Below are 17180 nucleotides of genomic sequence, written 5' to 3' on the forward strand. Positions count from 1 at the left end.
GTCCTAGATGACTTATTTGCCTCCTTGACCTGGTTTTCTTGCAGCTACCAGGTATTAAAATGTCCCTGAGCACAGGTAATTTGTTTGAAGACCTCTGAAAAACTTCAACCGTCTTCTAAGCGCAAGGATCTAGGCTATAATGTTGAGACCAGCAATCGTGCAGTGCATAAACTCCTGGAAAGAAAGGCTAGCAGGCACTTATAAGGTCACTGGGGCTTAAGGTATCCCACCCACCAGCCCACAGGAGGAATCCACCCCACCCTCCAGCTTACAGGAGACTGAAATGACTCTTAGGATAACAGATAGAGCTTAGCTGCTACTTTCCCTATATACTTCTGATAGCGGCACAACCGCTATTGCTGCATGTATGCCAATTAGGAACCAGGTTTCAAATCCAGCTCTCCGGACCCTTGGAGAATGGAGATTATAATCAAGGCAGCGCTGATCACTCTACCAAATGTTATATGGGGGATTTCCTAGGGAAGAAGTCCTTAGGCCCTTCCCCATTGCCACTGCCTAGTGAAAGGTGCACCGCAAAATCTAACAGCAAGGTGACGGTACCCTGCACAGCTGTGCCTTATCCTTCCCCACCATCTCCTATCCCAATCCTAGCTGCATCCAGTCCTGCTGATAGGGGTATACCACTGAGAAGAGCGAGCAGTGCCTACACAAAGAGCTGGCTTCACCTTCGCTGCACATGTGCAGTTTTTGCTGGTGACCACTGTGTCTGTGCATTTGCTGTCTGAAGACTGCGATCCATTACAGAGCTCTGCAGCTATTCTTGGATTTGCCACTTGCCTCTCAGGGGGATGCCTAAGGAGACTATGAGAGGGACAATAAGGAGCGCCAAGTGCAAAGGGAGGGCAAAATGCCCATCGCACTGGCACAACAAGGACAGTTTTGTCCTCCAGGGGACATCAGTCTAATGTGCTCCTTCTGAAGGTTCAACTGCCTGGATGCTCCAATTTCCTCCTGCTACCACGTGTTTTAGTGGACAAATATAAATAGTCCCAACAATATTATAATTAGTTGGTGAGTCACTGGTATCTCTGGAATGCAAACCCTGTGCTACAAACCGCAGGAAACTGGAGACATGCTGGCAGTTAAACACAGCCATTTCAGTCTATAATTATAGGGTACTAGTTTTACAACCAGTACCTCTATTGTAAAATGCCCAAACATCCTTTATAGAGCTACAGAAGAACACCAAGATCATAAACATACTGGCATTTTGCTCATTTGTGCGCAGCCATTTCAGAGGTGGGGAAGAAAAATCTCTAGTCGGACTACTGAAGTCAATCTGCAGTACAACCCATAACGCAACTTCTGCAGTTGCTGTACACATGGCATTTGCAGCTACTTAGGAGTTAGAATCAGGACTTTTATGCTCCCTCCTTGCCCCATTAGCACCAACCAATGTAGCTTGTATGTGCTCATAGTGGTTATAAGCATCCTTCCCCAGGGTTAAATCATTCTTAGCATTTTATGGGAATCATTGCAAGTCATTTTTCACTTCTATTGCAGATTCTCTCTGAAAATAGCAGCTGATAGCTGTTCGGGAGTGTTCTCTCCTATAGTGGATAATGTTGAGGACTAGAGCTCTGCCCATTTTTTAATTCTAGGAATCATCCAGATACCTTCAACCAAATCCCATGTCCTGCAGGTCTAGTTTAACAGATAAATAATCCAAAAGTGAAGTTTTAGAATCTCAAGAAGCATAATTCACTTGCAATACCTTGATATTTCATGTACTGTTTCATTGTAATGCATTGATTCATGAAAATACATAAGGAGCTCATTCTCAGGGTGCAAAATGTCATCGCTGTGTTTTCCTGCCTGGCTAAAAGTAATAGCAGGCCATGATCCTTTGCTAAATGCTGATGGAACCAAAATGAGAAATTGGCAATATGAAAGGGATCAAGTATTAGACCTGGGGTTTTATTTTGAATATTTCAGGGCAACTGAGTTAAACTCTCTTTTGTTTTCATTTCTTTTCTTGATAAAAAAAAAATAATATGGTACTCATATGGCTGCTGTGAGAACTTCATTCAAAGTATTACTATACATTGCTTTAAAATATCACACTTTCCAGAAAAGAAACACTGTTTCTCCTGGTATCCTAACCAGATTTCTCTCTTCTTTTCAAAATCCTCTTTGTGTTTTCTAATGCATGTAGCAGCATCATTTATATTCTGAATTTGTGTGTTACGAACTGCTAAGCAGATGCTGCTTTACTTCACCGCCAAAATTTGTATCACTTGTAGAATAAAGCCCTCTATATACCTGTAGGTCTTGCAATCCTATTTCACTGTGGCAGCCCTCACTGAATGCTATAGCTAGTAATTTTTCATTTAAATGCTGTGATACCATAGAGTCATAGAGTGCACTGCTCTGCTATGAGAAGTAGCCCTGTCCATCTCTGTTTATTTGTCTCCATTACTCCTACTTCACAGCTGGCTCCCGGACTTCATACCTCTGACACTTAGAAACTTTCCTCAAATGTCTTACCTGAATGTATTTCTTGGATCGTTTATACCCACTTCCTATTTTGCCCTTTGTCCTTTAGCTTGAGTGATTCCCTTGTCACCCTCTCATTATTCCCTTGACATCTTTGTGGAAAGAGATCAATCATATCTCCCCCTTCCACCTGCATACTGCAAGATTAAACAAATCAGACTTTTATAATCTCCTGGTTGATAACAGTCCCTCCAGCCCCTGAATACCTTAGTCTCTCCTCTAGGCTGAACTCATCTTCCCTGAGGAAAGGAGACCGGAGCACAGTTTTCTACACAAGCTACAACCAAGGCTTGACCAATTACCAGAATTGTTCCCTATCTCTACCAGACTTTACCTTATCCTACAATGACCTTTGCCTTTCTCCACAACTGTACAGCACTGTGGCTCCCAATCATCTGTCGACTGACTAAGCTACCAGCAGTTTCCAGAGTATGACTTTATAGCACAAATTCCTGTTATTGATCCCAAAGTGCAAGAACAGGCCCTATGAACTAATAAATTTAATCACAAGTCAGTCATTCTAAGTTTTTGAGGCCACCCGTTTCCTCCTTCATAATACTCTGGTCCCAATCTATACTGTGGAAATTTGCAAAGAACAAAAGAGCTAAAACTGGGCCTTGAGGAATTCCACTGCTGTATGCCCTCCAGCTTGATAGTTCCTTTCCTGCAAACCCTGTCATTCTCTCCCTGCTAGCTAGTTTCTGACTCATTTTACAACTTTTATTAACCTCTAGCTTTTTTCACTTTAGCAATGATTTTCAATACAGTACTCCATCAAATTCTCTGCTGAAGTCCAGATAGAGGAGATCTACTTAATTCTGTTTGTCTAAAGAAGAAAATGCCTGTCTTTTAAGGAGAAGATACCTATTTCATCTGTTGGCTCTCTTCCAACTCACAATGTGCTTTTGGATGCAGTTATTCATTTGATTGTGCACACAGACATGCTCCTCGCCCTCAGCCTCTAACTTTACAAAATTCCAGGCATCTTCCACTTCTGAACATCCTGAACTGAACACTCCAACTAATGCCATTGTTTCCCTTCATCTCCCAAAATTTGTCCCTTTACAGTTCATCTCACGAACTAGTCTTTATCTTTCCTTCTCTTTAATTTAGAGTGACTCAAGTCACATTCACTTAACTGCAGACACATGTTAAAAGGCACCAGGCCATGGTATGTCTAATATCTAAGTATGGTATAACAGAAAGGGCTGCTGTTGATGATTTTGTGTGTGAAACAATTGCATAGACCATGTGCTAGGACATTATTTCACCAAATAAAGAGAGAAAACTGCCAGAAAGACTTATTTTCTCTCTCCTTTAACCCTGGTTCTGAAATCTTCTCCCTACCTGAGAGAGAGAAGTGTTTGCTCAATCCTGTGTCCCTGCAGCCGCAATGAGGCTTGTTGTAACATCCTCTCTGTGGGGCTGCACTTTGAGTCCACCTAGAAACAAGCTTGTGCAGGATGCAGCTGTGAAGTGTTGTGTTAGGAGCCTGCTGGGCTGAGATCAATTTTGGCTGTCATTAAGCCTCCAAGTGCAATGTAAGATGCTGGTATTAACTGCAAAGCCTTGAACAGGTGAGGGCTGGGTTAGCAGAGGAAGAGCCTCCCTCCCTGTCACTGGTGAATCTCAGTAGAAATTCCAGGGCTGAACTGCTCTCACCAGCGCAAAGCAGCAGGAAGTAGTGTTGCTCAGTAGTGATACGTAGTCATCCTTAGGTCAGAATATAAAAGCCCCTCAGCAACAGCTAGCAGCACAATGCAGCATTTTGGAAGAGGAAATACAGCACATTAAATCAACAGATGTTTTCCAAGTACTTTAGCTGGGAGAATGCAATGATGCTCTTTTGGATCAGGACCCAGGGACCATTGTCTTAAGAAAATGCCATGGAGTATGTAAGGAGTACAGGAGGAGTGAAACAACATTTAGGTCCCATGCAGACTATCTCCAGTGTCATAATGACCCTTAGCAGAGCCAGAACCTCAGCAGAGCATTGTCCAGAGAAAAGATATTTTATTAACCATCAGGAACAAGAAGAGGAATTACTGTTGGCTCACCGTGTAAGAGCATTCAGATTACTTCTACAAAACCTCTTGTACTGGCAGAGGGGAACCAGAGATGTTGCTGTAGTCAATTACTATAAATAATCTTTTATTAAGTGATTGCATGATATGATTAGCCTTTACACTTAATGGTGAACAGAGGATCCCTGATCTAGTAAATGACTGCCCTATGCTAACGCAGACATTGTAACAAGGGAAATTCCAATTAGATATTCGGAAAAATAAAAATCACCATGACAGTGATCAAACTGCAACAGGTGACAGAGAAGCTGCTGATTATCCATCCTTGGAGATATCCAAAATGGGACTGTACAAGGCCCTGAGTAACCTGTCTTAACATTAAAGTGGATCTAACTGAGCAGGAGGATGGACCAGATGACTTCCCTAGGTCCCTTCCAACCTGAACCAGTCTGCAATTCTCGGACTCCAAAGTCATCTCTTAAGTGAAAATGATGAATATTGAGTTGCTGCTTAGGGGGAAGTGATATCTGAAGGTAAAGGGAAAAATAAGTGAGTAACTTTACAGAAGAGCACATAAATTACAATACCAGTCAGACAAACACTAACTAGACATAGGCAACTATTTACAACATCAGTCTTCCAGAAGGGATCACATAGAAAATACTAGTCTGAGCAGGGATACAATCCTCCTACTCATTTTGGGCAGCAGCTCCCACCACAGATAGGTTCATTCAGAAACAGTAAGACTATTGGCTGAATAGTTCTACTTTTTGCACAGCCCAGTAACAGGAAGACCATCAGAACAGGCTGCTACAAGATTTAGCAGCGGACAGCAGCTCTGGGTGTCTGGAGACTATGGGTTTGAATCTGAACACCAGAGAAGATGTTACCACTCGGCATTATCACAGGCCTAGATGAAACCACACCACAGCCAAAACAGGCTACCTACAGACAACATAGTTGGAACTTGTATTTTGTGTAGTGTGAATCCCCCAGTGAAGAAACTCACAGTGAGTAGCAGAGCTGTTAAATCTTGGCCATTTCTACTCATAATAAAGTTGCAGAAGATCTTCCTGCCTCCCACTGCTGTGACTTAACTTCTAAGGTCAGCCACAGATATTCTCAGTATATCCTTGATGGGCAGGTTTTTTCTCCCAACAGCTCAAACAGTCTTTTGTCTTGGGTCACAGAAAAGAGGCGCAGCCCATGCATATGTCTGACAAATAAATTAAGTCCTTCATCTGGGTGGAAAGATGTATCAGAGCTCAGGGAAAAGCAGAGCTATCACCAGACCTGCTTTCCTCTTGATTTTTCATCAGCATTTCAGAAGAGAGAGTTCTTCTTGGGACTTTTCATCTTCCCTTTTTTCTTATATATACAAATATAAGTATTTCTTCAGGGGTAATCACCATTGCACTTGGGCATTTCACAACAATCACAGACCAAATAAATGGATATCCAAACTAAACAAACATGGAGTATTCAAGAAAAAATACTGTCTCCGAGGCACATTGCATTCCTCTGTCTACTACGCTAAGCTCCACTGCCTTTTTAATTTGCCGCCATATCACAAGAAAGCTCATGATTAATTTGCTGTCAACAAATAACTCTTTTCCATCCCTGCAGCTTCCAGTGTACTACGTCACTGAAAATATGTTGGATTAAGAAAATACCAACTAGAAAAGGTGTAACAAATCAGAACATCTCCCAGAAGCACACAGACGTACAGCAGAAAAGTGTGTCTTTTTACCTGGAACTTCATCAGTCTCCCCACTGGTGTGTCTGAATCGATCTCCTTCCACACGGACATTTGGACACAGAACATCTGAAAAGCAAAAGAATCGGTAAAAAATTATCATAGGTAAACACATCATTTTGTAAGCTATGGAACTAACAAACCTGATTTCCTCTTTTTTTTTTCTTTTGATCGACATTTCCACTGCAACAACTCTTTTCCTTGTCTTTATGCACTCTAACTGCCTTCCCCTAAGCTGTTCCCTAACTCCAGGCTGGGCAAGAGAACAAATACACTGTGTTTGGTTTTGATCCACTCTTTGCTAACTGGTCAGCCAAGAAGCCAAACGGAATAGATGACTTGAGCCCTTCCCTCAGCTAGGACATTACTTTGGATCTCTGTCTTCTGTTGGTGTATAAATATGCATGAAGGTAATAAAAAATTAACAACATTGAGACTACACTTCTACTCTCAGATTTGGCTGAATTTGAGCAAGATGTTCAAAAAGTTATTGAGTGGGAAGACATGACTTGCAAAGACAGGTGAAAATACAGAGCAGCTGTACAATCACATGAACTTCCTCTTCTCAACACACTAGGCCAAAAGGCTTGGTCCTTGTTAACAAACTCTGTCTGGCTAACTGCAACAGTTCACAAGCACATGAAATAGGAAAAAAAAAAAAATTCTCACAACCTTAAAGTCAAACATAGGGGCAGCAAGAGTTCTTTGCATCACTGCAACTTCTGGAGGCCCAGCTGAGATTGGGGTACTGTCCAAACTTTTCAGAAAGGACAGCTCCTACTCAAAAAAACTCACAATCCCTAAACAGATGAAACAGAAATAGACGATAAAGGGGATCCAAGCACAGGAACAGGAAGTGATTTCTATCACGTCAAGATCACATAACAGGTCAGTGTCAGGGACAGAAAGGAAAGCCTGGTCTCCTGTATCTTACTGCATTTTGCTCAGTTCCCCTTTCAACACTCCTCCATAATTATATTTACATGTCTGTGCTCCCTGAGTTTTTTCAAGTGGAAAGCAGCATTAAGCATGATTAAAATTTTGAAGAACATTCACCCTTAAGCATAGGTTTCAAAAACCACAGAATTACCCAGCCTTTGTCAGCCATTTCTCATGCTCCCAATTAGTGTCAACACAATTGTGGATGAATGCTTTTCTGTAAAGAACTGTCTACCTATCCACCTCTTTCCTGCCATACTTGAAGTAACATTAATTTTTACTTTGTTTTCCTAGATCAATAGGTAATTTCACACTTGTAAACAATGAGGACAGCTACTTCCAGGAATCTGTTTAATGAGAATATAAAAATGGACCCCTGACTTTTCACTGCATGCACAGCCGCACATTTATGTCCTTTCTCTGATTTAAGGAACAGCCAAGTGAGGACAGCCAGGTCTCATTCCTTCATTTGCCTACTTGTACACACGATGATACACATATCCTCTGCAGCTGCAAGACCCATCCAGTGGCATACGGTATTTTGCATTATCTGTACCTGGTGTTTAGTATCATTCCTTCGGTATTTTTCCTTGTATTTTCCCTTGTCAGGGAGCAGCAAGGGCTGGCTGATCCCTAAGGGATGGCAAGCCAGGAGCAGAGGGCGACCCCAGCCCAGGCAGTGCCCTCACCAAAGGGGCACAACTTTGAAGGCTTCCTTAAAGTGAAAGGCCACTGTGCGTGAAAGGCCACTTTAAACTGTGTGTGAAAATACTTCCAAAACCATGGGATAAGAACCACTTTTCTGAGGATGTTGCAGCAGTTCATGTATCTCTCCTTCTTCTTTCTGAATCTCAGTAAAGAATCCAACATTCTACAATGTTTGGTTAAGCCTAGAAGTGAAATCAGATGTTTTCCCTGCTTCATTGTGCTTATGAATTTATGGGCCAGATTATTAAGCTGCAGTTGAACCACTCGCAGCTCAGTGGAAAGAAAGGGAACTGTAAAAGCCATTTCCCAAAGCCCCAAAGGCCAACAGCAGTTGAACATATCTGGCCACCCCTTCAGCTCACCAACAGGGGAGGTCAGAGAGCAGGCACTATCCCAAGTGTCCATGACCCAGGTCTCCTCAGTCAAGAGGGAAGATGCAGGGCGTTTAGTACTAGAAATCATTTTGTATCAGTGCATCAGCACAAAAGTGTCTTCATTCAGCTAAAGGTCCAGCCCTGCAGAGTTCACCTGGGCAAGTCATTTGTCAGTGCTTTTAGAGTACTTCAGTAAAGCTGCTGTCAGCACATTTTTGAGGAAAATACAAGTATGCATACTTCACTTTGCCAAGCAGAATCAAGCAATTTGATTTCCTTTGGACTGTTTTCAGGGGCACAAAACAAATGTAGCTGCTGCTCTTACAGATAAAATTCAGAAATCACCACACCAGGAGCCAGTATGGATTGACAGAAATGACAACTTCATCTGAATTTTAGCTAGAGCTCTCTTTTGCTCCTTGCTGCCTGATGGTTTGAAAGCCAGGATATTTCACTCAAGCCTGCTTCTCAGCAGGTGAAAATATGTGGTTGTTCTCCCCTCCTCTCCATGAGAGCTCTGGACTACTTTCCAAAACAACAGGAAAGTTCCCCTCTTCTAAGTAAATTGAAGTCTAAACGTCACCACCATCTGTCCAAAATTGCCCTATCTGCTTGCAGGCCTCCCAAAGTCCTCTTCTCCCTCTAGACCAAATCCTGTTTACTTTTCTAGCATGTTGAAAGCTCCATTATTTTTATGCTGGGATCCCAAAGTTCACCTTGAGGGAAGAACATAACAGCTCTTTCCCACTAGGCTGCAGTTCTACGATGGTAAATTATAAGTGAATACCCACGCTCATGTCTAATGCTTCCTTCCTCTTTCTTTCAAAGTGTACTTCTATACCTCCACCCTAAACCCCCTCTATGTTTCTATAGCATAGTCAGTCTTTGGATCTGTATCCGCATGTTCCAGAGCCAAGCCAATACACAGCCCTATCGGCAACACTTTTTTTTTTTTTTAATCCCTGGTGGTTATAACTGACAAGTGTAACAAGGAAATAAAATAATATTAAAATATTCAGCTGCCAAAATAAATGGTTTCTATTTAAATTCTATTACTTCTATTTCAGGCAGCCGCACTTCACTCTAGGGTACGTTTCAGCCAAACTAAGCTGTCATTGCTTCCAATTATACTATTATTTTAAGCTTTAAAAAGGATTTTTCCTCTTTTAAAGTTCTAATAATCATTAAGACTTGTAAGAGCCAAAGTCATGCCATCATTACTCCCATTCAAAACCAAGCTGTACTGACAAAAGGTTGCTTAGAAGTGTCAAAAGCTCTGTTCAAATGTTGATATTGATGCTTGAACGTCTCCATTTTTAGTTACAATGCTCTTTTGGTTGCAGGCACTGATTCAGCATGTTGGAGTCCCAGTCTCAGAACTAGAAGGTATACAGTTTTTCAGTAAGATAAGCGTCAAAGAAATCAAAATGACCAAATTCCCCTAAACAAAGACTTAAAATAAAAAAGAAGACATAAATAACGCACGCGTCTGTGTATCCTGAGAGGTACACAAACAAGAACATAACAGGTCTCAGGCACTGCGAGATACTTTTCATGCAGTGGGAAACTAATGTTGCTTAATTACAGATAAATAAATTATCACTCCAACCTTTAATGATATCACACACCCTCCACTAGGTCAAATTAGAGAGAATTGTGACTTCCTAGCAAGAAAGCATGAGCTAGTGAACACCTTCTTATTTTAGTTTCGGTTTTGGAACCAAGACTATACAGCAAATCCATATATTCACCCAAACTGACAGCACAACAAGCGTTGCCAAATAGCATTCACGTTTAAGTGCTACGTCCGGAGATGCATTTAGAGGAAAGGCACACCAGAGGTGTTCCCCTCCTTTGGCTGGAGCCTTTTAGCAAGATCCCTGGCTAATGTGAACATTTTAACATCAAAAAAGGGTGCTTCTGACCATTCTTTCTGCCACCGCCGTATCAAACTTTGAGTGAGCACCTTTGGTGTTTGCAGAATTTTTCCAAATGTTTGTGACGCTGAGTGTCCAACATGAAAGGCAGACGGGGTAACAAAATCTGCACTGCAGCTACACCTCCACTCATTTTTAAATATTTCACCATCTTGCAAAAGAGAAGATACACTTAATTCATATGAGTTTCTAGCCACTGGTCCTTGTTACATCTTCTCCAGCCATGTAAGAGAATTTTGTAGTAGCCAGCACTTTCTTTTCCTGCAAGTACTTTGTAAAATAGTTACTGCCTTAACCTTTTCCTTCAAAGTCAGTCAAACCAATATGAGTTTTAAGTACATATTGTTTTAAAAGACTCAGCTTTCTAAGCAATCCAGGTTAGTCTGAATGACTTCTTTGTTCTCAGCATTATGTATTATTCTGTCTTTTGCTTTATCCACAAATTTTATCAGCAAAGATTTTACATGTATGCCTATATGATTCATAGAAACTTTGAAAAGCATCAGGAGTGCTACAGACTCCTCTTACAATTGCCTCAGAAATGCTCCTGTCCGTGATGACTTTCCACTAAATCAGATCAGTCAGTTCTTAATCCATTGTAGAGTGTTACTTTTTAATTCAGATGCCACTCAACAGATAGTAACAATGCCTAACAACAAATGTATTTTATCTGCATAGTTACCATATCAACTGAACACTAATCTCCTCACAGAAAGAAATGAGTTTTGTTAGAGAAGACCTCTTCTCCATAAAACTATAATCCTTGAATAGGGATACCTAATAATTCTCCTTCTGTAATACTTTATTCACCGGCTTCCATATCAACTGTTCTATTATTTTTCGGTGAGTAAGATCAGGCAAACTGGTCTATTGCTACACATATGGATCACTTCCCATTTTTTAAGAGTAGTACATAATCATCATTTCAAGGTCCCAAAACTTAATTAGTGTTGCACTAGAAACATGAATGTTTTCCCAGGTCTCTCTCTTCTCTCTTACTACTGTTGTGCCCCCTGGCAGTCCTAGCTTGCTGATGACAATGGCATCTTTTGTTGGGATGGCTGAAGAATTTCTCCGAGAGACGCTTGCTTCTTAAAACCAGAAGTTGCACCCAGGACTGTTACCTGTAACCTGTTTCCTGCCTCTAGAGACAGATTCCTCAGCAGGTGACTTGTTGAATGTAGGAAAATCAGGTGATTCTTCTAGTCTCCTCTTTCCCTTCTTATTTATGGAGCTCCAAATTGTTCTGAACTGTTCCTAAATCCCACACCAGTAAGAAAACAGAGAACTCAGCTCAGCCTTACACCAGTCTTGGTGCTGATTCAAGGAAAATAGTTTTCTATTTTCCCTTTTCCAGGGCTGTTGGTGATCTTTACAAATAACCACAAATACACAGAACTAACAGGGGATTCAAGTGCCACATCCAGGACGTGGGTTTTCCACCCTGGTCTCTGTCCTCTCTTGCTCCATCTTATGAGGTCCCTTGAAACAGAAGGGCATTAGCTTAGCAGCCCTTTGATCAGGCATATGCTGTAGCAACGGCTTAAGTACAAAAAAAAGGAAAATACTGTCAAAGAATTACTGTGGTCATAGTGGCCACCAAGAAACGGATACTGCATATATTTAAAAGAGGAGTTCAGTCATTTCCAAACATTGAGGATATTTGCTAATGGAAAATAATGTATCCTGAATCCTTTCAAAAAATGCTCACGCATCTTATAGTGATTATGCGTCTGGTAGAATATCATTCATTTTAATTAAAGAAGAGTGATAGGACAGTTATTCACAAAGTTTAACTCTAGCCTAGAAGGACTACTCTCCCTAGGTTTCCTTTATAGTCAAAAGAGAGAAATACCTCGTCTGGGTTGTGATTTAGAGCATGGACCTACTTAGCAACACTTTACCCCAAAGAGTTCAGGTTCTCTAGCAAGAATACCCTCTCAGGGGATGTCCTATTCAGTCAGATTGTGATCTTTGCAATGCTTCATTTCAGAAGGATCACTCCAACAAACGATGCAATATATAGGGCACCGAGAATCTTTCACCTATCTGAGCTACCTATCTTAGCACCCTCTGTAGCTCTCACGAGTACCAATCTTAAGATGGGATGAAATGCTCTTTGGAGACCTCTCTCTCTGCACTGAGTATGGATACAGCTTGCTCTCTGTTTTACACTAGATGATTTACTTTAAGGCAAGTAAAGTTAGGTGAGGTAATTCCCACCATATAAATACTTCAGAATCTGAAGGGAGTGGGGCTCTCTCTCCCATGCCGTGTGACTGAAATCCTTCCCTGAACCCTCCTCATCACCGGACAGGCTGACTTGGTAAGTCTGAGCTTCTTGGTCTAAGAAGGCACAAAGCAGTTTTCTTAAATTCATCTGAGCGCTGCAGCTAACACCTTTTCTAAAGCAAATCATGCTGAGATCTGTTTGGTGATAATGAATGATTTAAGCCTCACTTTTACATATCATCCTTTAGACTGTTCCCTATGAAACTACCCTGAGGCTGTCAAATGTTTTAAAATTAAAAGTGGCAGTACATCTTACAGAATATATGCACTGTGAGACACATGTCAGTGGAGCATGTCAGCCCAGGAACTTTCACTAGCATTAAATAGCATTAATAACATATTGACGTGAAACTGTAATAATAGGGCTGTGAGTCTGGAAAAGAACAATGTGAATGATCTGATAGTTTTATGCTGCCTCCACGCCATTTCAAAGAAAAGTCAAGGAAAAAGAATAGGAAATACGAAAAGTAAAAGAGAGAGAGAAAAGAGAAGAAAAGAGAGAAAGCAAGAAAGAGCAGAGATGAGAAAGAGAAAGAAAAAAGAGGAAAAGGGAGAAGGGAAAAAGGAAAAGAGAAAAGGAAAAAGGAAAAAGAAAGAGCCATTTTGTAAAACACACAAAGATTTATTTAGGATCTATAAACGTAGAAATGGATAAATTATTTCGGACTACAGTGGCTTACTAAATCTATCAAACTCTCTATAGAAGATAAGTGAGACGGAGTCAGACTAGGAGGCATTTTTTCCCTTGCTGACTTTTCTTTTTTTCCTTTTTCAGCCACTGCATTAGTCTACGAGAGGGGGACACAAGAATCTCCCTGCACCGTGAATCTCAAATCATATCTGTATGTACGTCTTTCTCAGGGATGTACAGTAGCTTGGCGAGACCCTACGGGCAGGAAACCCTTGGTGGAATGATATGGAAGAACTGCCTTCTCCGTGAGGCCAATCTGAATAGCCATTTCTTAAAACATCCTTTTGAAGGCAACTTCCCTCATTTGGTAAATTTGGCAAATTTGGTTAAAGTCATGGCACCAAGCCTATTACGGTGACACTTAATCAGGAGTAGTGTGACCTGCTGCCCATCAGGGCTTTCTACTGAGCAAACCTCCCTACGCCACGCAGAGCGTGAAACACAAACCCCAGTTGCCCGTGCTCCATCCTTTTGTCCTCAGGACTCTGTTAAAACGGTTTCCTTGTTTTCATTTTTATTCTTTCAAGAATAACTAAGCCCTCAGCTGCCAACGATTCCTTCAGGGACTTGTGTATAATGAATGCTGAACATGTGTAGCTGTCAAGTTATACTAGAATAAAATGGAGAGGTGAGAAGGGAAATACAAAGAGGTTAAGGAAGCAATAGTCTTTGCTGTGTTTTGTGTTTTTTTTCCAGACCAAGAATTTTAGTATTCCAGAATTTTAGCAGCATCCAGAGCATCACCAGAGGTTTGCCCTTCCTGTAATAAGAGAACCTCCACATTCTCTTAAAAGGCATGACGTTCCCAGTCTAAAAAATGGAGTTGCCTCATCCCCTGACACCAATCTTTACCGCGCCACAAAACCTACCTATAGATAAGAAAATAGTCTGGCCAATGTAGGTTTCATTAAAACTTATCTCCCAAAAATTTAGACCAGAACTCAAAACATTTCCAAGGAATGGCTTTTCTTTAGCCAGCGTCCACAGATGAATTCTGGATCTTGTGCGGTTTTCAGAACTAAACAATAATAAGCTTGCAAGCAAGAGAGATTTGGGGGGTTTGGAGAGATGCATGGCGCTGGCTGCATAGAGCAAGCTTTCATTTATTAGTAGTTAAGACTGAAAATTTTTTCTACAGTGAGACCAATTTTCCTGTCAAAACCTGTGCTACAAGGGAAGGCCCTGGTGAGAAAATTTTTCTTAAAAGTTAAGGTTTCATGAAGCCAGTTTCTCAGAGGAGCTTTCCCAGACCCCACTGGCTCTGCAGTCGGTTGATGCCGAAAATGACTCCTATACAGCACTACCTTTACTTGTTCTTTTTTCCTTTTTTTAAAAAAAAACACCGTGCATACACTAATACGAAGCCTAAAAATCCAAGTTTTCTTTTTCTCCTTTTTAAAATACTTGCTCCTTTTAAAAATATAACGTCATGTTCTGCCCATACTCACTGAATACTGTGAATGGTCATTGTCAGATGTTCCTTCCTTTCAAACTAACTGACCCTTGAAGTGCCACCCGCCCTTGAAAACAAATTCATAAGGAAGAAACTTGGCATATCTTTCACTTCATCTATAGTGGTGGCACTGACAGTGCAATGATACTGCGATTGCTTCTACACTAACATTATAATTTGTAGCAAGGAGTAGGTAAAACAGAGCATCACAGCAATTATATCACTCCATCTTGCAGGTTTAATGTCTAATATAACTCTCATTTCCTTTCTGAAAACACACTGTATCTAGTATGCTGTGCTTCTAAAAGTCGAGCAATGCTAGCAAAATGAGCTAGTAAGAGCAATGGCAGCTGAGGTGGATCTTTCCTGCTTCCCCTCAAATAATGTCTACCATGATTCTAGATGAGGTTTTCATTACACCAAGGCACTCTACTCCTGCAGCGATGGGCCTCATAAACGCATGTAATAAATGGACAGACAAAAACACTCCCCAGAGCATAGCTCGCAGAGTGAGCAAACAGTTATGGTCCAGCCTACTCCCCAAAATATCACAAGGCTGGTAGCATTGTCACTTCTTTCCATTATGTCATTAGTCTAAAGATGCTGTAATTGAAATGCATCCCGCACGCAGCAGTCTACCTGAGGTGTGCTGAACCACTCTCCGAGCTCCCTTGGCTGCCGACTGGGTCCCAAACGACTGTAGTGGGAGTGTAGATACCTGCTTTTGAACAGGTATGGTCTGAACTGCCTCCCTCTACTAGAAAACATCGTGTCTTGAGTATATGCGCAACCACACATTTTGTGTCCTGTTCAGTAGCTGTAATATTTCATGCAGAGGGCAAGTTAAGCTATTACTACGTATTACACCCTAGAGACTACTCACATCACGTACATTTAAGGTCCTAGGCAAGAAAATGCTCTTCCTAGGCTCCTTTTGTAGGAACAGAGAAACAAGCACACGTTCAGAGGGCAATTCAGAACAGGAACTCAATTTAGGTGCCCTGATTCACCCCTGAAAAAAATGGTCTTTTCATATTGATTACAGGGAAAACTTACGGACACATGGTTCCTGAGTTAGACATCCACCAAAGGCACTGCAGTTATATCCACCTGATTAAAACAAGCATGTTTGGGTGCTTTCCTGGATTCTGAGGCCAAATAAAGGCCACGTCTACGCCAGCACAGGGTCTTAGCCTCCAAAATAAGGCAACTGCTGACCATGAACATTTAAGCTGCTGCCCCTGGTACATTTAAGTGCCAAACTGGGCCTTAAAAATGTTCAGAGACAGCATTCACTGGCCTAGGCCAAAAGTCTACTAGAGACCATTCTCAACATTTATCAGCCCAGGTGAATGTATTACATTGCCCAGAGATGCTTCTGGCCACACTTACATTTACTAGTTTAGATACAGCCTATAAATATCATCCTTTGCTAAGAGCTCAGTAACAGAGATCAAATGGACCCTGTTGCGGAAAAGTGCTAAATTCATTTTATGGTCACAATGACAGTTTTAAATGCATTAATTCAAACAAAAAAGTGGGAAGGGACTGTCTGAAAAGCCAAGAGATATTGTAACCTGTTTAAACAGGGACAGGGAACTTCAGAGTGTACTAGTATTTGCAAAACACTTGAAGTTCCTTTGAATTTAGTGACAAATGACAAAACTGTTCTTTTCCCATACTTCACTTCCTGTTGTGCCTTACCTATCCCAGAACCGAGCACATAAAGGTAAAAAATACTGTTTTCCCAACAAGGTTTTCTCTCTTCCCCCTTTGTCACAATCCACTACATATTTTATTTCTCCTTTCTGTCTGCTCTGATCCTTGACTCAAAAAGCAACCATCCTACTGCAGGATGAAGTGATAAATGAAGTGATGATTACCCAGCCCCAAAAACACGGGGAACACGAAACAGCCCAACAGTCCTGTTTCCTGGTTGATCCTATACTCCATCCTTCAACCCATCTTCAAATCTTCATTGAAAATTACTAGCAAAACTCCTGAATCTTAGTGAAGACCCACCTCTCCAAGAGATATCTACCTTGGATGATTCACTGATAGCCTCTCCCTCTCTAACATGCCCACACAAATGCAAGAAACTCTTTGGACTGCTGACAGCAGACATATATTGTCAAGAGGACTGATGTAATTAGCACCATTTAAGTGAGCAGCATACAGAATTAATTTGCACACGCTCCCACAGGAATAAATGGCACTATGGGAACTATGAATATAGCATCAGGCCTCTGCGCTTCCCAGCTAATTTGCTTGCGTCTGCCCCTAAACAAACACGCAGACTGTGTGCCAAGGAGCTTGTAGGCAAACAGGGCAAGGTTTTGAGGAAACCAACTAGCAGCTGCAGTGCTTTTCCACCCAGGCTGCTAGTGACTGCTGTCCTGGGACACGTGTCCCCTTCCTTTCTCTCCGGTTCCCCCATTGAGGGAAAGAGGTGAGGCTTCACCTTGTTAAGTGTGCTTGATCCCAGTGAC

General features: G+C 41.5%; 1 protein-coding gene across 4 annotated transcripts in view; it reads right to left on the reverse strand.

The window, feature by feature from the left end:
* Positions 1-17180, reverse strand: part of COL22A1 (collagen type XXII alpha 1 chain) — a 237521-nt gene that overhangs the window by 159767 nt on the left and 60574 nt on the right. For all 4 annotated transcript variants that reach the window (XM_068933389.1, XM_068933387.1, XM_068933388.1 and 1 more), the window contains one exon: positions 6292-6366. In XM_068933389.1, coding sequence (XP_068789490.1) covers positions 6292-6366 — 75 coding nt within the window. The remainder of the gene's footprint in view (positions 1-6291; positions 6367-17180) is intronic.

The sequence above is a fragment of the Struthio camelus genome, chromosome 2 (assembly GCF_040807025.1).
Source record: "Struthio camelus isolate bStrCam1 chromosome 2, bStrCam1.hap1, whole genome shotgun sequence".
Classification (NCBI taxonomy): Eukaryota; Metazoa; Chordata; class Aves; order Struthioniformes; family Struthionidae; genus Struthio; species Struthio camelus.